Raw genomic sequence first — 15,733 nt, 5'->3', positions numbered from 1 at the left:
TGACACTGTAAACCACACAGACTCAGTGCTACCCTGTTTACAAAGAAACAAACAAGCTGGTGCAATAAACCAGGACCAATAAACTAGACATGTTAACTCTACTGAAGGCTTTGTTAGTTAGGTCCATTCAAAGCATGTGTTATAGGCAGGTAAATATCTCCCAGAAGGGCTAAGGCTAAGTACAAACAGACGGATAGAAACAGACGCCAAAGAATTTCTTATAAGGGAATAAGTTCCACTCTCTCGTTACTTCCGGCTTCTGAACTTGTTGCAGTTTCACTCTTGTTCCGGGTGCTCACAGGCGAGTGCAGAATGAATGTGACTCTATGGAGCTATACCCAAGGGGGTAAGCGAGCATCTGGCAAGCATAGCTCCTATGGCGCCATTTTGATGCTAACAAGCACTCACCCCCCGTTAGCATTCCATTGACTGCCATTCATTTTGATGTCACTTTGACAGCGAATAACTTTACATCTGAAGTGTTTAAATACTCTATTTGTCCATTGTTTATTTCTAAAGAAACACGACAATGTATAAAAGGCTCCATTACCTTGTACCTCACGTTATGGCTCCGTAGCAGACGTTTTTATAAAAATAGGCTAACGATTGTGTCATAACCACACGACTTACTGTCGCATAGTAGAGGAATTACCGTACAGTACAGGAGAAGCTCGCAGGCAGTTTCGACTTACATTAGCTGTTTAAGTTTAATTACTAATGTTAACTAGCATATCAGTTAGCAATAATTAGCCTGTGCCTATGTTATCTAGACACATGCTAGAAAGAGGTTTTCTAATGTTTTAAAGACCAAGCCGAAATTTTCACTCTGACATTCTGGTTCCGCTTCGGATGCAGTCAAGCGGGACCTCTGGTTGTAATCAGTCCTTCACTGACCAATCAGCATTCATTAGCAGAATGCTAGCGTGCTATGGGCAACAACGACTCAAACTGTAAGAAATCGAAAGGACATAAGTACTCGTTCATTCAACTTTCGACCTATAATCCATGTTGAACTTGCAAAAACTAAAATCAAATCTGAGATTTCTCAACGACAATCAGGCAAAAGAGACAAATTTAGCCGTCTAGCTCCATAGAGTCCCGTTTATTTTGCACTCGCCTGCAATCACCCCCAGTGGAATTCTGGTGGAACTGCAACCAAATTCAGTACAATGGGGCTGAATAGGGATTGGAAAGGCTTTCCGTTGACCGGTTTTGCAGACGCCATGGCCAGAAAGCTCTGTCAGCGTCTAGCCATCAAGTTAATCAGCCTCCAAGTCAGAGGTAAGACGTGTGTGTGGCGCTTTCTTGCTTCTCCTCCCTTTAAACCCAGGGCTGCGTTCCAAGCCGCCTCCATTGCAGCATTTGGCTGCCAGTTCAACCAGACTGCTAAAATGAGTGTAGATGCTCTGGCAACACTCCCCAGGTCTACATGTGTGTGTATCAAGGGCTGCTGCCTACTTCCACGTCACTGTCGTTAGGAGCGCCCTTGTAAATCGGCCTCTCGGTCTGCGGTGCGGGCTCGTATTTGCGTGGGGAGGACCTTTTGGCAGCTTCACTGCTGTTCCTAATACCATAGAGGAAGTAGATGGCGAAACCTGGAGGATAGAAGAGAGGCAACAAGAAGTTACAAAACAGTCACATGAATAGCACTAGAAATAAAAACACAATTAGTAATTTTTAAAATGTACCGATAACCATCCAGACGGCGAATCGGCACCATGTACCCCGGTCCAGCTGCATCATGAGGTAGATGTTAACGAAAACACTGAAAAGGGGCAACCAGGGAAGCAGAGGGACCTTGACAGGACAGAGAAATGAAGGATGTGAAACAAAACAAAAATCAGCATAACTATTTTAAAATGTACCTGACTGGTTCTGGTCAAAGTACCACTCAGTAAGAGAATCAGAGAACAATGTGTGCCAAGGTAAATAGGAGGTGGGCATTTAGCCACTCGGAGTCACTAACCGTGTAAAAATTGCCAAAACAAAGACAAAACAGAGAAATCTCTTTTCTGTAACATTCAGGGTCCGATCATTACCTTGAAGTTGAGAGCCTCTTTGCTTTCAGGCTGCCTGCAGATGATGACGAGACAGACGATACAGAGCAGGGTCAAGATGACACAGGGCACCACAACTGCTGGATGCCCGGCCTGCAGCATTGTGAGAAAGTTGGCCAGGATGATGCACAGTACAGTGATAAAAACCGCTGCAGAGAGGCAAGAAAGAGAAAGTTATTTAGAATGGTGGCTTATTTTATTACATATTTCTTACATCTTATTTGCTGTTAAAAAACGCATTTATCAGCTGAGACAAGTCAACAACTTTCCTTCCAGCTTTAGATTTCTCCCAGACACACTTACAAATAATAGCAGTGGTGGCGTAGACAATATTCCCAGAGGTCTGCGTTGGGGTCTTTCCACTTGGGCAGAAGAGCAGCTTGGCAGTGAAGGCCTCTCGGAGCGGCCTCTCCATGCCGTACTCGTCACCACTGTCCCCTCCACTGACGGCAACCTTCTCCCCTTCCACCAGCTCCACCAGCTTCTCCATCTGGCTCGGCGAACTCAGGCTGCCTGGCTGGTACCTGTGGAGGAAAAGAAGTATATCAGAGTGGGTGAAAAAAAGAGGGATATTTTTCAGTGGCATAACTAGAAACAACCCCCAATAGCTAGAAATATTGGCTGCATAAAAATAGGGGCTTTCATAAAATACACATTTCATTCAGTTTAGTCCACTGCCTATGGGAGATTACTTTATCTGTACACAGATTATGATACAACTATTGTTTTAAACTGGCTTCATTGATACTTGATAATGATATTAGTGCAGCAGCTGATTGAGAGTATTTAACACAAGATTACAAACTAGACAACTTTGAGAGTGTGGTTGTAGAGAATAAAAAGTTGCTTACCTGAGGATGAGGACACAGATGGCCACTAAAGAGTACGCCAACAGAGTTCCAATGGACATGAGGTCAACCAGAGCTGCCAGGTCGAACAGGAATGCCATCAGCGCTGTAAGGAGAAGTAAAAACTGATTTGAACATTTGCACTGCTGCAAGCACTGCTCTGGACGGAGACCAGTGAAGGCTATTAGAAGCACTTTTCCGGTGATGGCCAGCTTTACTGCGCAGCCTCCAACTGAGAGAGACAACGTAAATGTGACGTGAGCAACGTGTCTGAAAGTTGTAAGTCTTCTGGTAGCTGTGCCAAGAGAAATCTCAATCATTCCCAATCTTACAGAGACGGAGAGCGTAGGTATACGTAAGGAGATAACATAGTCACAGGCTAATTATTGCTAACTAAAATGCTAGTTAACATTAGTAATTAAACCTAAACAGCTCATGTAAGTCGAAACTGCCTGCAAGCTTATCCTGTACTATACGGTAATTCCTCTAATATGTGACACAATCGTTAGCCTATTTTTATAAAAACGTCTGCTACGGAGCCATAATGTGAGATACAAGGTAATGGAGCCTTTTATACATTGTTGTGTTTCTTTCGAACTAAACAATGGACAAATAGAGTCTTTAAACGCTTCAGATGTAAAGTTATTCAAAATGAATGCTAGTCAGTGGAATGCTAACAGGAGGTGATGGCTAGGTAGCATGAAAATGGCGCCATAGGAGGTTCGAGTTCTGAAGCAAAGCTTACCCCCTTGCAGGAGACGCTGTATTCCTCTGACATGCTGTATTGACGTTACGGTTTTAAAACCGTTTTCCAGGTTAGTTGGGGTGCATACCACTCAAAACAAACATGAAAAACGTAGCTCGTAATATTCACTCAGCGTTTTGTTTTGTTGTTAAACTGTGTAAAATGAGTGGTGACGTTAAATCACCGGTTTCAGGTCTATTTGCTGGATGGTTTCAAGGTAACGGTCGGTAGCTAACATTAGCAGATAAGCCTGTTGACAGCGACGTTATTGTTCATATTTTGGCACATTTCTGACAGTAGTAGTGGTCATAGTGACTGAAAGTGTGATGTGAAATGCTAAAAAGAAACTACACGCTGTTTTCAGGTAACGTTACTTTTTGACGTTCAGTCTGCAGAGTGCGTTTACCCCTGCGACAACCAGCAGCCCTCATGTTGTTTTGTACGTCAGCAAAATAACTTTCCTACTCTTCAGTCTTTAGACCGCTGTGGAAACACAGACAACAATGGGCTGAAGGAACCTTCTAGTTCCTTCAAAATAGTTCTGGGGACTTAAAGATCCCAGAACCTTGTGTTGAAACTAACTAAAAAACTATAAACGACAGCTCTTGACAAACTTAACAGCACAGGATAGAAACAGCAAAGACAGCCTGCTGGCCCGAAGCAATGAACAGCAAACATGACAAGAAAGATACATGGGTAAAGATAAACACACAGACAAGAAGAGAAAACATGAAATGGAGGCGGTGAGCTTACCTGCAACAACGCCAGAAGCGATGGTAGCCAGGAGAGGAGTCTTTGTGCGAGTGTCGATCCTGGACAGAATACGGAACAGCAGCCCATCCTCTGCCATGGCGTAGATTACACGGGGCATGGGGAACATAGAGCCTAGGAGACTGAGAGAAGATCGATAGTATTAAACTTAAATATTAAAAGCTTTATTTATAGTGTTATGTGAAGATACACTGTGGCAAGAATGCAATTTCCCTCCTTACCTGGTGGACAGAGCGCAGAGAGAGCCCACAGCCACGATATATCTGGCAGGAGCCCAGCCGACGTGGCTGAAGGCCTCAGGCAGAGGACTCTGGGAGTTCAGCTGGTAGTATGGCATCATGAGGGTTAGAGCAGCAGACACACCAAAATAGGCGAAAAAACAGATCAGCAGCGAGGCGACAATGCCAACAGGTATGGAACGCATTGGGTTCTTTGCTTCTTCACCTGAGGACAATGGTGGGGGGGGGGATAAATGAGGATTAGTTGATAAAAAATGATCACATGAAACAAAGGGAAACAGACAATCAATCATGTTTTCCAACAGGTGAGATTTTGTGCTTGTTATCATAAATTACGTAAATGTGTTGCAGTCTTCAGTCGTCAGCACAGCATTGTTCAAAGATGATGTGGAAAAATAAAAAAATAAAATAAAAAATAAAACTATCGCAGGTGTACTTATGTAATATTGAATGAAAACTCAATATCAAAAGCTGTTCCACTTCACATGTGTGTGTCTAATGTGTATAATGTCTGTTTACCGTTTATATAGCCATTTCTGTGAACCCTTTCTCTACATCACTCATCAGGGAAATATTACGACCACTCACTTGTTGTGGCGATGCAGTCAAAGCCCACAAAGGCGTAGAAGCAGGTGGCAGCACCAGACAGGATTCCAGTCAGGCCAAATGGAGCAAAGCCACCCACGCCAAATTCCTCCTCGACTCTGAGTGGCAAAAGACAAGATGCACAGTTTAACAATCAAACAGGTGAAATGGTAAAACTAGGAGTTAATTTGCTAGTAACTGTCAAATACTGACTTGTCAAGGCTGCTGCCGTTGGTGCCGTTTATGAAGCTTTCATAGTCTTCTTTTGTCAGGTTCCAGTTGGCTGTGTCCCCCTTAACAAAGCCAGAGATGATAACGAAGCCCAGAACCACCAGATTGATGCCGGTGAAGATCTTATTCACCAGCGCCGACTCGTTCACACCAAAGGCCAGAAGTCCTGATGGCAAGCCGAGAGGAGAGAGAGAATTCATATTCCAGCACCAATAACAACGTGTCCTGCTATGTGGGTGGAAGTGTTCGTACTTCATAACGTCCAACATGCCAACATTAGTCGGCGACACCAATCATCTATTTCTAACACTGCTACTGGCATGTCACACTAGCAGCAATATTAGTGTGACAACTGTTCTGGTTGTTGAGCAGTGTTTTTCATACAATGCTAACAATGGTTAATGTGGACTGCATTTATTAAACACATTTTCAATATACACATTTATAAAAAAAAAAAGCTATGGAGCATTATCGGTTTCACAAACCTTTGTCACAGCTTGCATTTGTCAATGAGTTGCAAGCCAAGTTCAACCAAAGAGGGATGTTCCTTCCTCAGATTGTTTAATTAAAAACTTTAAGAAGGGGTAAAACTTTCAGTATATCACAATTAAAAAAAAAATAAAAAAAGGAGTACAGAAAAGTGTATGAATAAAAAAAAAAAATCATTTTAATCATCTTGCAGTCTCTCATATTTATCCTATCACCACTGAAAATAATGACCGATGATGAGCTGGGCTAACTCACCAGTGAGCAGCAGGACCAGGATGAGGGCGAACAGGTCGGGGTAGTCTGCCAGAACATGCCCTGGCACCTGCATTGTCATGGAGGCTTTAAAGAAGTCAGAGATCTTTTGCTCAACTAAGCTGTCAAACGTTGAGCTCCACGCCCTGGCCACACTGGCCGTACCTAGAAGAGAAGACAGAAACTTGTATGTGACTGGGAGACATATTCTTACTTGGGATTTTGGCAGACATAAAAAATGCATTTGGAAGCACTGGAACAACTCCTCTGAAACTTTAGAGAGCTCACCTATTACATAGGAGAGGATTAGGTTCCAGCCTGTGATGAAGGCCCAGATTTCTCCAACTGTCACATAGCTGTAAAGGTATGCAGAACCTGTTTTGGGGACACGGGCTCCAAATTCAGCGTAGCACAGGCCGGCCAACATGGAGGACAGCGCAGCGATGAGGAAGCAGAGGACAATAGCAGGCCCTGCCTTTTCACGGGCAACCTCGCCGGCGAGGATGTAGACACCGGCGCCGAGTGTGGAGCCCACCCCCAAAGCAATGAGGTCCAGGGTGGACAGGCAGCGGGCGAATCTGGTCTCTTCACCAGAGCAGTCTAATGCCCGGCGACGCAGCAGGATTTTTCCAAAGTTGGACAGCTTGTTTGCCATATTTGCTGTGACTGTGTGTGGGCGCTGAACCAGGCTTTGCGTTTTTAATCCTTACAGTGAGGGTGTGTGTGATTGACACAGCTTAAACAGAACACGTGTGACTGGTCGGAGAGTAAAAGTACTTTGAGCAGATGGTTAGGTCCAAGTACTTGTTTAGTATTGGTCCTTTAGTGCAGGTCCGATGACTTAGGCAACAGTTACTCGAGCACACACACAACAGGAAGTGGCAGGTCTGTGGTTACAGTATTTTGCAGCAGCAGATTAGGACCTATGAGAAAAAACAACAAGAAAACAAGATTTTAAAACAGGGAACTATTCAGTAATTGCCAAAGCTTACATTTCACAGTGTTTGGCACTGTGAGGGGGGATTACAGCATAATTTCTTTCCAGGAAAGGTGCTCAAACTGCAGGGAAACATGACAGGGTTTAAAAAGAAGACAACACAGAAATGCTCAAAGAATGTCACCTCGACGTTGTCTCTCCCATCTGGGCTATACAAATCAACATTTAAAGCATTGATTGTCAAGTTTATTTGTGGTGATAGATCACACAATACGTATGAGTGGGGTTTATATGCATTCCATGTGAACCCAGGTAGCACCAGCGTTGTTGGAAACTTTTCTGGAATATTCCTCTCCTCTTCAGCAAAAAGGAGATAAGTCAGTTGGCAGGTTTGGAGAGACGATGAAAATACAGGTTTCACTACACCGAGCACCTGTATAAATACCAGTTATGCAACTTCCAGAGAACTGATACTTTATGGAATGGTAACGCATCACGGGACGCAGGAGGCACAGAAGGATCTCATAAAGACAAAAGAAAACTTAAATTCTACCCTACTTAATTTTTACTCAACAAATAAACCATAGTGCCATAGTACACACCCATATAAAAACACCTTGTCTAAGTCCTCACCACTCCCTTCCTGTGAGAAAGAACACTCTACTACCCATGTTGTTTTTTCAGCAGAGAGGCCGACAGAGAGAAGCCTGGGAAAGCCACAGGCTGTGAAGGGATGGCATGGTTGAATTCAGCAAGCTAATATACACAAGGGAGAGGAGGACAGCGTGAACTAGCAGCTCGCTAAGGTGAACCAGCTGCACTGGGAGGTTGATATTCAGATACAATACACTGCAACTATAAAAACTGACCCTTACCCTATATAAAAACTACAAGTTCAAATAACTAACTATTAACCCTTGAAATGTAATTAGTACAGAGCCCCTAAGGGGACATGAGCAAAAAATAAATAAATCTAAAGTTTAGTTTCATGTGCTCACACGAAACTTTCATGTGTACACATGAAACCTTTGCGTGCGCACATGAAACCTTTTCGTGTGAGCACGCAAAACGTTTGTGTGAGCACATGAAAGCTGTGTATATTGATGTATTGGGCCATACTGGAGACAGTGACAGCTAGAGAAATTACTACAGTACAGGAGTTAGTTGCACTATATTTTAATCTAGGTCTTCATTATAAGGACATTGCTGCTTTGCTTGCAAGTCGTCACCATTATATTGTTTCGATAAGACATTTAAAACGGATTTTAAAGTCTCTGGCGCAAGGGATACAGCGATTTGGATTGGGCATTTACTTTCATTTATGAACAGTTACAAACATCTGTCCAACTCCACGGATATAAGTGGATGTAGTTGTACACAAAATACAAGGAGAATGGATTAAACATAAGGAAAGAGGATGTTCGATTAATTCCACGAGAACTAGATCCAAGGGGTGTTGAACTCGAGGAGACGGCTCCGTCGCCGAAACTACTTTGCTCATGGGCCTAATTATATTTGTTTTATATATGCAATCATATATTATCATATTGTCTGGTATATTTAGACTTTTAAGGAATGTTTCCAACCCATCTCTAGCCGCCATCCTTTAAGCGGAGTTCTTTGCTGCAGTGCTGCTGACTGTGGCACTAGCACGGTTCATAACAGCGCAAAATAGGTTTTAAAGCGCACGTTGTCAGCACACATGAAAACGAATCTAAAGTGCTCACATGAAATTTTCATGTGAGCACATGAAACTAAACTTTAGATTTTTTTTGGTCATGTCCCCTTAGAGGCTCCGTAAATTAGTACTGTAGTGCTTTAATAATTTTTTATGATAACTTTGTATAACAAAATCTCCTTTGAAAGACAAGTTTTACTTTAACCATACTGTATGTAAAAATGCATTTGGGTGTGATAATTGTTATGGTTCCTTAATCGAAATGCAGTACATCGTTATATTGATTACTGTCCCGTGAATTATCAATGATTTTAAAAAACAACAACCACACAAACGAAACTATCCTCAAGGACAGCGGCAACACATTTTACGTCAGTAGTGATGTGTTTATCAAGTTCAGGAAAGCAGAATGATAATGATTACACCAGTTTCTGCAAAACACTCCGTGCGCATACACACACACATACACGCAAGAAGAGCTCATAACAGGCCAAGGACACCGCACACCTGACCAGGAGGACAGATACAATGTTTTTCTGTTTGTCTTTGGAGGCGGTCAGATTCCGGGATGGATCAACACACACGGAAAGGTTTGACATAAATCACAAATTGAATGTAACTTAAAATTTGCGAGCAGTGACGTAAATGCTGAAATGTAACAAAGCACATCCCACAGAAAATGTTGTATGAAACATGGGCCTGCCTAAGATACTAAACTATTACTACATTGCTTTGTGAAGTTTAAGGCTGATCTGCTCAAACAAGATTAGGCAATGTACTCGCAGCTGCTCCTGCTGAGTGACTTATTCAGATTAAATATACTCTCTTCTCTATGTTCTGAAAGACTAATTTTAGGAGCCAAGACTATGCTGTAAATCAGTGCTTTTTTAGAGGGAGGTGTCATTTTGAAGGGTTAAAAATGTAATTAAATAAAAGCTACTTCATAACTTTAACTCTGGGATGTCCATGAAGAGCCACAGTACAACACTGAGACAAGCTTTACACATAGTGTGTAAAGCAAGTGTGAATGTCATAAAACAATCCAATATTTGTCTTGGTCAAAATGGCTCAGTGCTTTGCATCTAATCTTACACGTTTTCACATTTCTTTATTGTGGTATGTTATGTCTGAGTTTGATTACTTCCCATTTTCTCCAGCATCACAGGGATCATAAGCCTTTTATTTTGGTAAAGTAATAGAGTAATTGTTTGAAATAAAATTTACAGTGATGTTGCATCACATTGTTATTTGAGGTAATGCACATGTAGGCACATGCAAGTCTCAGCAAAGCCTAGCTTCTAAAGTCAAGGGCGAGGCAAGTTTCTTATCTGCAAATACTAGACTACATTTACAACTACTACAACAGCCACTGACATGACTAACCATTAACAATTTGGTAAAATGGACCATCATTCATCAACCCATTTTGCTCTTTGGGGAGCGTAGGTCATTTGTGAACTTCCTACAGCTGGTTTCAGGGTGCCAAATGTTCACCAGCCAAAGAGCTAGTGATGTTTAAATTTTACCAGCCACTCAACAGATTACCATTGGTTTTGGGCTGGTGAGTGAAGCAAATCTACCAGCCACTTAGCCATATTTTACGAGCATTTGGCTGGTTGGTTCGGTGTTGGATGGTCTTCTCTGCTTCCATCTAGGATGACGTTTCCTTAAGTTCTGCCTCCACAGACTTTTCTCTTGATGGTTCCAGGTTAAGGCCTGTCTAGTCGTGCTGGAAAGGGGTTTCCATAGGGTATGCCCAATATAGGACCACAATTTTCTGTGTTTCTCCTTTTTGGGGCCAGTAAAAATATACAAGGGGCCAGTAAAATTCTGATCTACTGTGGGGAAAAGAAGTTATGTTGGACATTGTAAAGTGAATTTTGCTTGGCATGAATGGTATAGGGTGGAGCAGCATCAAAGGAAACACTGCACCTAGTCTGAAGCTATCAATGCAGTGATACCAGATTCCTTGGTGTAAGTGCTGAGAAGGAGGACGCACATTTCAGGCCTATCAAGTCACTTCACCAGTCAGGGAGCAAAGAGAAGAAGTGAAACACTAACCCAGCAACAAAAACTAGGCCGACTGTGTGGCACTATGTGACTGTAGTAATCTACCTGGATCAGAGGTTAGGCAAAAATGCCTTTTCACACTTATATAATGCTTGAAACCAAAGATGGGGGGGAGGGGGCAAAGAGTGCCAACAGTCATTCACATGGTGTATTTTTGTTGCACTGTCAAATTTTCTTCTTATCTTGTGTCCAGTTAAAACCCATGTTAATCTACTGCTTCAGGCAGAACATGCTTGCTCCACTATTTCACTTGCAAATGCAACATGAAGCAGTTATCACTGGTGTTGCTTTTTTAGACCGATTTTAAGTATTTTCAGCTGTAGATTAGGCTGTTATGGTCTAACTTTGGCCTGTTCTTTTTCATCGCACGCAGGATACAAGCTCTCACAGTGTTTCAGTACAATGACAATATTCTATTAATACCATAACAACAACATAACCTATTTATCAAAGCTCTTATAGTCTTACCATTTCAAAAGAAAATATCCTGCCTAATACAGTTAAGTGTTGGGAGAAAAAAAGACAAACACTGTCAAACAATGAAATACAAACAACAAAGAGAGCACCCAACAATAAACATTCAGCCCTCTGAAGACTGATGGGAAACTGGTAAATAGTGGATATTCTCCCACTCCCCACTTGGTGTGACATTCCAGTAGCATTTTCCACTCACACACCAGGAAGTGAGATCTGAGAGGGTCAATGCTGTGTCAATAAACATTTATTACTAAACTACTGTGCCCAGCTGGCTGTGATCTCCCCAGGGGTTCGAACCAACACCGCGTACACCTTCACGAAGCAAGACAAAAGTGCTCGACTGAAACTACGCAAACTGTAAAAGCACTCCTAACATTGGGACAATTTCATTCTTGACTGAAAATTAATCAAAACATAAAAACTCATGACTATTCATTTGTTGGGAAATGTCTTTGTATTTTCCTTTCAAAGTAGGATTTTCTTTCATGTCTACAGGCACCTTAAGGTTACAAAAGATGCAGACCTGCTTGCTGTATGACCTCACATAAGGGTGGTCTCAGAGTAGATGCTTGAGCCACCTCTACCCTATGTCACAATGCAGTCACGTCCGCTAGCTACTAATCTTTTCCTTGTGGTTTTCACGAGGGGTGCCCATTTGTGAAAGTCGGGCAGATTTACTGTATGCCAGGTTGCACCGAGGTGTGTCTCAGGAATGTATCGTCGGCAAGCTTCACTACGTAACAACCCACACACACACACACACACCCACATTAAAAGAGCAGTGTGCTGCCTGCAGCCATTTTCTGTTCTTGTTCTTATAATGAATAGACTTGGTTTGACAAGATGATTTATGTTTCGTTGTGTCCTTCTTTACTTTCTTCAGCAACATCACAACCAAAGTATATTCAAGTTTTTAAAAAAGGGACAAACTAATAAAAGGCTCTTTATGTGGAAGGACTATGACCGACGACTTGGGCCAACAGTGCTCCGGTTACAACAGGCTTCTGGGATAATGGTCCTGTTCCTTGACTTAGCATTGCTGTAACTGCTGCCACGGACTCTAAGAGGATTATTCGGAGAAGAGACAAACCAGCTAACCTCATTATAGCTTGTTGCTGCTTCTCATTTCTATCGATACAAACAACGCATGGCTTTGTTTTGACTTCCACCTTTGACGACAACCACAACACTCTATGGTTATATAACCAGACACATTTTTTGGAATGAAAATGGAAACTTTCCTTTAACCACAAAGTTCTGCACAAATCTGCTCCCATGTTAAACCCAAAACATGAATCTGCATTATTCCAAAATTCTGCACCTCATGTTCCTGATATTAGTCTCAAAATTCAGAAATGCAAAATGCTATTTTTTTTTATCTGCTGCTTTTAGGCAGCTTAAGCTTTTGTTCTGAAAAGTAAAAACTGATTGTATTTCTTGTTTCTTCTTCTCAAAATGTGCATTGAAATACAGTCAAAAGTTTAGATTAACTGAAAATCCTGTATCAGTCTATCCCTAATAATAATAACAACAACAACAACAACAACAACAACTTTACTGTTATCTGTGGGGCCAGCCGCTGAACAAAGGGAACATGTTCAGTACCCTGTGGGGTTTATATCCATTGAAAGGGATGCATGTGACCTTGCGTAACCCTGGAAGATATACCGTATCATGACGGGCCGTACAGTCAGTGAATCATTCTTCAGGCATCACAAACACACACACAATGGTTTTGTTTGAAGTTACAAACAGTACGTCTTTTGTGCCAGAAATATATGTTTGTATGTATAAGATACGCTTTGGTTTCACATAAAGGCTGCATGTGTTTTGTTAACGTGTGTGTGTAAACTAAAGTATGTGTGGCCAGACCGACCACTGAGACTGAACTGAACGACCCTTTAAGTCACCTAGCTGAAAACCAGCACTCCTGCCAAAACTGCTCTGCGCTGTCAGATGGAATGTGACAAACTAAGGATCTGTTCACTTTCCCATCACCTTTGCCAACACCATTAACATGAACAGAAGTACAAACATACACATAAGAACAGATCAGCTGGACACCTAAGAATTCCAAAATATGGCTTTATGGCTACTAAGTTACACAGGTGAGAAAAGATGAGGCCAGGTATGCAGAAAATCATGACAGCAGTGTTCCATGTAATTTTCCACTCCAAGTATTTAATTATGCTTTGACTAATAAGAAACTAGACTGGAACCTTTCCCAGTTTCTCCTAGAAATATCACACAAAAGAAATCTCAAATATACCAAGTCAAAATTTTTACTTGATGGTTGATGCCAAAATATACCAAGAACATCAGACCCCAATATGTTGACTGGTGAGTTTAAAACGAAAAAGTGTGGTACGCACCCTTCCTGTGTGTGTGTGTGTGTGTGTGTAATTAATTGTATTTTTGGTTAAATTAAAGTGATTAACACGGTGCAACAGTTAAAGTACAATAGACAGTCCAGAGAGGTGTTTCTAATATTTAGTCTTATCCCACTGATGTAAATATACCTCTCAGTTTAATGCAATACAATTCAGCTCACTAAAATGACCATGGCATTGGATCGACACCTCTCAAAAAAATTAACATGACATCCTTCAAGGTAAGATTTATTTGAGTGTTTTTGTATTGGACTGTATATTTTAGTTGTTGCTAGGTGTAACTTTACCTAAGATATATAAAAAAAAAAAAGCATTGTAATTTCCCCTTTCGGGATTAATAAAAGTATACAACATTATTATTATTATTATTATTATTATTATATTGGTTGGCAAACGATGTACATTCCACTCACGGACCAATAAAAACAACCTGACGTCTTTTAACGTTTTCAAAAATGGTAATGCCATAAGAAATCCGGGACTGTTAATTTGTCAATAATAAATAGTCAACAATCTATGGCAACAGCATTGACAAAACCTGACTCATTCAATGATTTGGCCTTGAGGGGTTTTGTATTTTTGCTGTACTCTGAAAATTACTGAGTGTAAAAATAATTTTTTTTAAAAGTAACATGGCATGTCGACGTATACTTGGTTAGTGCAACAACCTCTCCACTCCATCAACCTGACTACCGACAAGCAGGTTTGGATCACATTACACATCCCTACTCTCTACTCTTGTTCACCACCACAATAGTTACCCTACATTGGAGTAGCTTTAAATCGGCTGATGCAACCCAAGCATGGAACCCCATGGACCCAGACAACAGCTCGTGAACAGTTACCCGAAAGGATCACTGCCTTTGACGACACTCGCGGGTGTTGGGCATCAAGGCTACTAGAAAAAGCTACATTAATTAACACTTAAAATAGCCTTACTTACAGGCATTGTCATCTATATTGGCCGATGTTCAGCTGTTCATCTGGCTGATAGTCTGTCCATCTGTCAGGGAATGAGCTAGCTACGTGGCTCCGGGTCGGTTCTCGCGTGGTGCAAATGTTGCTTTCAGAGATTACGGAAACATCGTTAATTACCTTATGTACACACAGAACTGGTGCTTGTCTTGTCAATTTTAGCGCACAAGCGTTTATACATAATGAGTTAATGTTGCGTCATCTCAGAGTCAAATCTTGCACAATAAAGTCAGTTTTGTGCAATGATAATTTATTAGATTTTTAGGAATTCGGCGCTTTAGGAGTCTTTGAACGCAGCATTATGGTTAACCCACGCCTTACTAGCAGGGTGCGCGCTTGGCTAGGACCAAAACAATGAATGAAAAAAGCAAGTGATAACATAGTAACGTGTCGCGCCGAGTCTTTAATGTTTTATTAAAACTGTTTAAACGGTTTTCCAGAACGGTCACCTCTTATTTAGCTAATGTCCCGTTTGTATTATGTGGTTTTTCCGGGAACGCATCTGACTATAAACTCATTCCCCGCTCAAATGACAAATTAAGTCGCCTCACAAAACGTCAACTAACGTTACTGTGAATAAACGGAAAATGTGTGTTAAACGCTCGGCTAGAAACATTATTATTTAAGCTCAAACATGAAGCACCAAGCAAAGATGAGGCACGTTATGTTCTTTGTAAACTAAACGTCAGTTCGCCAATACAACTCACAACACGAGGGAGGATTGCATCAGTCCACTTCTAACGTTACGACCTAGCTAGCTAGGTACAATAAATGATACGGGCGGATAAAATGTCGTTACAAGACGACTTTGGCTAAAATGTAATGTTTAATTGTATCAATGAATGATAAAAGCCATTACCTTTAATGTCTTATAGGCGTTGTCGCCGTGGCTGCTGATGAAATATCCCGCTCAGTTGAGCGTGTGTGGTTTTGATCCATCCGCCGGGAGGGGCGGGTGTGTACAAACAAACTGACGCAATGGGAGGTGG

General features: G+C 41.6%; 2 protein-coding genes across 4 annotated transcripts in view; one reads left to right on the top strand and one right to left on the bottom strand.

The window, feature by feature from the left end:
• Positions 1-5,964, top strand: part of LOC120543842 (ras-related protein Rab-39B-like) — a 20,059-nt gene extending 14,095 nt beyond the window's left edge. Inside the window, exons 5-6 of the transcript XR_005636403.1 lie at positions 5,228-5,407; positions 5,518-5,964. The gene's annotated coding sequence lies outside the window, so the exon portion shown is untranslated. The remainder of the gene's footprint in view (positions 1-5,227; positions 5,408-5,517) is intronic.
• slc7a3a (solute carrier family 7 member 3a) lies at positions 1,074-15,733 on the bottom strand. Of its 3 annotated transcripts, none has more exons than XM_039777135.1 (12): positions 15,604-15,733; positions 6,506-7,140; positions 6,221-6,382; positions 5,459-5,642; positions 5,249-5,364; positions 4,643-4,865; positions 4,404-4,543; positions 2,909-3,011; positions 2,361-2,581; positions 2,040-2,206; positions 1,689-1,797; positions 1,441-1,595 (listed from the first exon to the last, which is right to left on the bottom strand). In XM_039777135.1, the coding sequence occupies exons 2-12, from the start codon at positions 6,870-6,872 to the stop codon at positions 1,441-1,443; spliced, it is 1,947 nt and encodes a 648-aa protein (XP_039633069.1). In that variant the 5' UTR covers positions 6,873-7,140; positions 15,604-15,733. The 3 variants fall into 3 exon arrangements, with proteins under 3 accessions (XP_039633071.1, XP_039633069.1, XP_039633070.1); XM_039777136.1 differs by lacking the exon at positions 15,604-15,733 and adding an exon at positions 14,713-14,834; XM_039777137.1 differs by lacking the exon at positions 15,604-15,733 and having other exon boundaries at positions 1,074-1,595; positions 6,506-6,872.

Source organism: Perca fluviatilis, chromosome 16 (genome assembly GCF_010015445.1).
Source record: "Perca fluviatilis chromosome 16, GENO_Pfluv_1.0, whole genome shotgun sequence".
NCBI classification, from domain to species: domain Eukaryota; kingdom Metazoa; phylum Chordata; class Actinopteri; order Perciformes; family Percidae; genus Perca; species Perca fluviatilis.
The sequence above is the reverse complement of the archived record's forward strand: the minus strand, read 5'-3'. Positions and strand labels throughout refer to the sequence as shown.